Source organism: Genypterus blacodes, unplaced genomic scaffold (assembly GCF_046128005.1).
Source record: "Genypterus blacodes isolate CSIRO-AG114 ecotype Tasmania unplaced genomic scaffold, CSIRO-AGI_Gbla_v1 ptg000027l_1, whole genome shotgun sequence".
NCBI classification, from domain to species: Eukaryota; Metazoa; Chordata; class Actinopteri; order Ophidiiformes; family Ophidiidae; genus Genypterus; species Genypterus blacodes.
This window is the reverse complement of record NW_027466840.1, coordinates 1,853,079-1,859,078: the sequence shown is the minus strand read 5'-3', so window position 1 is coordinate 1,859,078 and position 6,000 is coordinate 1,853,079. Positions and strand designations below refer to the sequence as shown.

General features: G+C 40.2%; 1 protein-coding gene across 1 annotated transcript; it reads right to left on the bottom strand.

Moving 5' to 3' along the window:
- Positions 1-621: 621 nt before the first annotated feature.
- Positions 622-5,519, bottom strand: paqr9 (progestin and adipoQ receptor family member 9). The gene has a single exon (XM_076143910.1). The coding sequence runs from the start codon at positions 4,666-4,668 to the stop codon at positions 3,499-3,501; it is 1,170 nt and encodes a 389-aa protein (XP_076000025.1). The 5' UTR covers positions 4,669-5,519; the 3' UTR covers positions 622-3,498.
- Between the last annotated feature and the right edge of the window lie 481 nt (positions 5,520-6,000).

Here is a 6,000-nt window from a genome sequence, read left to right as displayed (position 1 = left end):
AGCAGTGAAATTATACGTGTGACATGGGGATTCTCTAATATGTTGTGAAAGTACTTATGTGGATTAATTGTATTCGCACCCAAGCTATAGTTGCCGTCTTGTAAGAACATTGTCCCTTGTTATCCCGTGCCTGGCCTCATCACAATATGCAGAGTAGCTTACACCTTGCACCTCATCTCGTCTCACAGTAGTTCTGATTCGAACTATTTTCTGTCTCGATGGCACCCCCTGCTGGCCTAATAGTCGATGGTGCTATTCAGAGCAGGCAAACGCTGTTTAGGGTACTATATTAACATTAACCTCCTATTTATGATCACAGAATTCCATGTGCTGACAGCAAGCATAACATATTGTGATAAGGCTGTGTTGGCGTCACTTATATGACCAAATGTGAACTCTACATATCCTACACACACGTGACAACACTTTGAAGCACCTTGAGGAAATCCACACTAGAGTAAATTCTTGATGCTGAGTGAACTACCTGCTGCCCGTGTCCTGTAACCACAACATACAAAATTAAGGATTTTAGAAGTTACAGAGCCCTGTACCGACTGACATTCCTGATCAACTTCACACAGGAGTACAGAAATAAAAGCCCATACTCATGATAGGTCTCTGCATAACATTTATTCAAAAAAGAATTGAATCATGCAAATGCACAGTGCAATGTTATTTGTCGGCTAACATAACAGAGGGACTATGATTGTTCTGTGTCTGCACAGATAACACACATAATTACTCTCAACTTCCAGCATTGCATCATTAAAATACATGTAAATTCAAATACATGTAGATAATCGGTGTCGCTCTTCAGTCTCCCCTGAGTAATTCATTAAATAAGGAACAATAGTCTAAGTCTTAAAATTCACAAACTTAACAGCATGAAAAGTTTCAAGTATAGCATCCACAGTCAACATGGGACAGAATGATGATGTCATCTCAACAATGATGTAATGGTATGGCGTTAGAAACATCACCTCAACATTGGATCCATCGTCTGAAAAATATTTCTGCTTCAACTTTACAATGAATTGAAATAAAAGAACGCACTAGGATTAAAAAGAAAGGCTTAATGTTTAAATCAACTTTAAAGTGCACCGATTCAGCATGATTATCAGATCAATCACAAAAGGTCCTTTGAAATATTAATTCTTTTGTCATCACAAAGAATGACTCAGTTTCCTTCTATTTTCACTGAACAATGATTACGTCTCCGTTGTCCAAGTGAACACATTAAAACATGAATAAATGTGCAGGTATAAGTATTATTAAATACATCTCAACATGCTTTAGTCTGTGTAAGACAGTGATCAGAATGTACAAAAGTCCTTAGACCTGATGAAGATGGAGTGAAAGGACAGAACAACCATTAGATGGTCATCAAACAACTTTAACAATGTTAATGTTTCTCCCTCTCAGATTACAGATATGTGCCTTTACAAATCATTTCCTCAAAATTTAGTCTGTTACTAAATTGACTTATATTGTTTCCTCAATTTCATTTCCAAAATGCGCCCTGGAATTATTTCATTTTGTCTTGAATGTTCCCTAAAATTAGAACTGTGTATTAAAATAAATATAACTTAGTCTCATATTTGGATAATTCACAACAATAAATAATCAATAAAGTACCTGTGTAAGTGAAAGATAGAGAAAAGCAAAATTAAAAAAATATTACTTTCAATGTGAATAACCAGAGTGTATTTAAAGGAATAATTTAAGTATACCAACTGCATAAATTAGTAATGGATCAATTTATTACTTTAAGGGTAAAAAAGTGTCCAAAGTCCCGCCTACCCTCTTGTCCTCTTCCTATTTGAAATAAAGTGCAGAGATTAGGTTTATCTAGGAGTCTGTGGTCATTTACAATAGAGTAGAGGGTATTTAACCCGGCTGTTGTAGATATCAAACACGGAATTCAACCTGCAACAACACTCACACTGATCAAAACCGATGCAACAACAAGCAACCTAGTCAAACAATAGGTGCTGTGCACTGCATCAACACTGGAGGGCCTTAGTTATAGTAAACTTTACATTAACAAGAGCAAGCAGGAAGATGGGACGATGCTTTGAAGTTGTGGGTGTAGTCTAATCAAACAAGCACAGATTGTATTTAAATTGTGTCTGGTAATCAGCAATGAATCTCAAATGTGATTTTAACAAACAGACTGATCAACTTATCTGTGATTCTTTATGATGTCACACAAACTATAGCATCGCCATAATTACGGCTAAGTCCGAGCACATTTCCATATTGTTGCTTTTACTCTAAAACGTTCCAATCCATTGTACGACGATTGAATATGATCTTATTGATCTTTGGATGAGTCACTTTTATGAATGACAGCTTGTTCAAACTGACAGGATTTGCTTGCTTTTCTCTATTTCACACAATTACACATCAAACAGTTTTGTGGTATTTAAGATGGTTGGAGTGACAAAATAAGTAATATGAGGACACTCCAGGATTGTGATATAACGGGACAGGCTGCTGATATTTGTTTGTAAGTGAAATGTTGATTAATGTATAAGGAAAATATACGATTCAGTTGCAAATAGTGTTTTTTCATTTGCTATTCACTGCTTAGAAAACACTTTCAGGTAAGATTGGGTTAGATTAAGATGACCTAAGAACTAATCATCAGTGTAATGAGAAACATAGATCACATTTCCAGTTCCCTAGGAAACGTGTTTGACATGAAAATAAACATCTTGTGCAAAAAGCTTGTCAAACTTGTCAAATGCAGAAATGGCTTCTAAAGCTGTGATGACAGTATGAGCTCAGCCGGCCCTCTGTAACTACTGAAATGTTAGAGAAAAACGTGATCTTTCTGTTATATTCGCCCCGATCTTAAAGCCACTTCACTTCCTGCCGGGTCCTCTAGAGGAAATGAGTGTGTTGACTGTTACATACAAGACATTCACGGTACAAATATCTCCTATCTATCCTCACTTTTATGATAGCTAGATGATTATCACCTCCCCTCAGAGCTTCCTGTTCCAACATGCAAGAACTCAGAGAAAGAACTGGCAAAGTCAGAGCCGATCCACCCTGTAATTTGCTCAGGATATGATTTCTTTCATCTTCTGTTGTTTCTGCTTTGCCCCTAAACTCAAAGGGGCCAGGCCATGTGAAGCTGCCGGAAGGGGATTTCTTGTGCGTACTTGCTTGTGTTTGTAACATGACTCGATATGCATGTGCAAAATCATCATTCACAGTCGAGCTCAGGACCTTATGTAACACTGAGGTCAGCCCCTCTACGTGCTTCTAGAAGGTCAAGCAGTTTGCCAAAGAACTGGCCGGACATCAAGCATAGATCATTTACTCTTTTAAAACATTAATTTAATTTATCTGTTCAGTCCTAGTTATTGTGAAATTTAAGGCTACGGTTTCATCCCTGCATCTACTCACAATCTCCACACTTCCAGGGATCAAACTATCCGTGATTCGTCATCTAAACCAAACAGTGTATGCTTGTTAGTTTGTTAGTAATCAGTGACATTTCAGATTTTTCTTAACGTGTTCTTTTGAAAGCTGCTCACTCTGGGGTCCATAGATGGTGTTGGCCTGCCACGAGAACCACATGATTATGGAGACAATGGTGGTCTGGAGGAGGAGCATCACTCCATACGTTGACGCCACGGTGGGTCCAGCCAGGCAGGAGATGTCGCAAGGAGGAAGCAGCAGTCTCGGTTGGAGCAGGATGGCCTTCACCTCCATTTTTATCATATGGAGTTCATCTATGATGGACAGAAATGTGCAGCAGTGGAACCATTGATGACTGTGCCCCCAGATGTCAAAACGTCCAGGCGCCAGGCGTTCAGGGATTTTGCTGATGTTGAACACGGCCGACACCACCAGCCAGAGACAGTGGCGGTAGAAGAAACTGGGCATGGAGAGGGAAGCAGCAAAGGAGGAGGAGGTAGCTGAATAAGGTGAAGTGCTGAGAAGACGGTAGAAAATCGGTGTGGAGGAGACGAAGAACGGCAGGAGGAACACAAGGGTTCGGATGACGTATCGATATTTCCTCCAGTTCTGGCGAGTATTGCAGCACGACAGGACGCAAATGATTGCGACGATACATGAGCACGGGATATAGAAGGTCTCAAAGAAGACACTGAACTCTGGGATTGCATAGGTCGACGTGACAGTTTCTTTGGGTTCATCTTTGAGGTCCATCTCGGAACCACTGTGGCCTCCACGCCCGGACTCTTTTATCCCTGCCCGGGGGTGGATGTAGTAGTAGTACGACAGAGACGAGCCAACAGTGTAGGCACTGATGGTTCCATAATCCACAAAGAAGCACACCTCTCTTACCACAAGGGACATTGAATTGAGCAGATGTGCCATACTGCTGGCCATGAGCAGACACACCACCCCAATAAAGTAATTCCACAGCGGATAGAAGAATGGATCGTTGCCACCAGGCGCTCCTTCCCAGTAGAACACCTCCATGAAGTAGTACAGAAAGATAAACACTGGGAGGAAATGTGTCCAGAAGTTGCCCGTTTCATTTGTGGGCCTGAATGCTGAGAGTAAGCAATCACGTAGGCTGTAGTTTGGGAAGCGGTAACCTGTCAGGATGAAGTTCTCGATGACCCGAGGCGGGACGTCATCGTACCTCAAAAGAGGTAACGTTTTGGAGGTACAACTCAGAGACATTGTTAAAAATGTTAAAAATGCCCAAAATCTCTATTAAGATTTGATATTATTGCTTAGTCAGTGGCACTATTGCTGATCAATAATCACTATCATCTATTTAATCTTTCCAGGTTATAAATATCTATGGCGTGCATGCTGCTCTGACCTTTCATGTCTCCTCGAATGACTAGCAGGTCTGTAGGAACCATTGAGCTCAGCCTCGACAGCAGACCTCGGGAGCTGAACTATATTTTAAAGGGTCTGGAATATTACAATATGCATCGCCATTCAAGACTTCACATCAAGTCCAGCAGAACTAAGAAAGAAGAAGCAAATAGGTGGTGCCATTCACCTTGTTTTTAAAGTATTGTTTCCTCTAAGATCTCGACCTTTGATCTGTCACTGGCATTCAACACACGTTCTTATATGACGTGTGTTACAAGGTGCTACACTTTGCATGTCGGTTACCGTCTACCAAATGAATGGCTGCAGCCCGGATGTCCTGGAAACACTATCCCATGAACGGGACGTATGTAGGTCATGTTGGAGAGGATCATAATAGCTCACTGCCTTTTATTCTCTTCGTTGTTTTTCGTCCATAACCCTGAAACTCAAGTCCATCTTTCAAATTATCCAACTCCTATGTTTTTGCGTAGTAGGACGCTGGTGAAGAATAATGCCCTCAGGAGAAAAAAACGGTGTGCCGCTTCTCAAGACCTTTAACGCAAGGTCGCCATGGTAAGGAAGCGATTAAAAGAACAGGTTAAAAAAAATATATCCTGTGGAAGACGTATGAACTTTGCAGTGAAAATGGGGCCGCCGAGGCTGAGACCGGCCGGCATCTCGGTTTGAGACAGAAAAGAGCAAATGCGACATGTGTAAGGCTGTAAACACTTATGTCTTGATTTCCGGTCAAATATTTCAAGATAAAGTGAAAAGTTGTCGACAATATTCAGTAAACAGTAAATAACAACACGCAATCCACATACTGCGGTCTGGCAACATTAAAACATTTTTTTCTGACACAAATATTGAATTCTATGTGTCTGCTGTGTGACTACTGGCAGTTATATAGGTTTTACTTTGATCAACACCTCAGAAGCAACACCTTATTATTTATTTTTCTAAAACCAGAATGATGCGAAATTGTCTGTTATGATTGTTTTGAAATGATAGAGGAATGATAAAAGATGCTCAACGCTCTTATTCTCTCTGTGGAAGCACTACAGCACTACATCCAATTTGTTTACATTAGATACAAGTTGCTTCCATACTTAAGAACGATTTTGTAAATGACACTAATATTTGTTTACAATTTTCCCCTGTTGTATGGGTGGTAATAATTTGTAACCG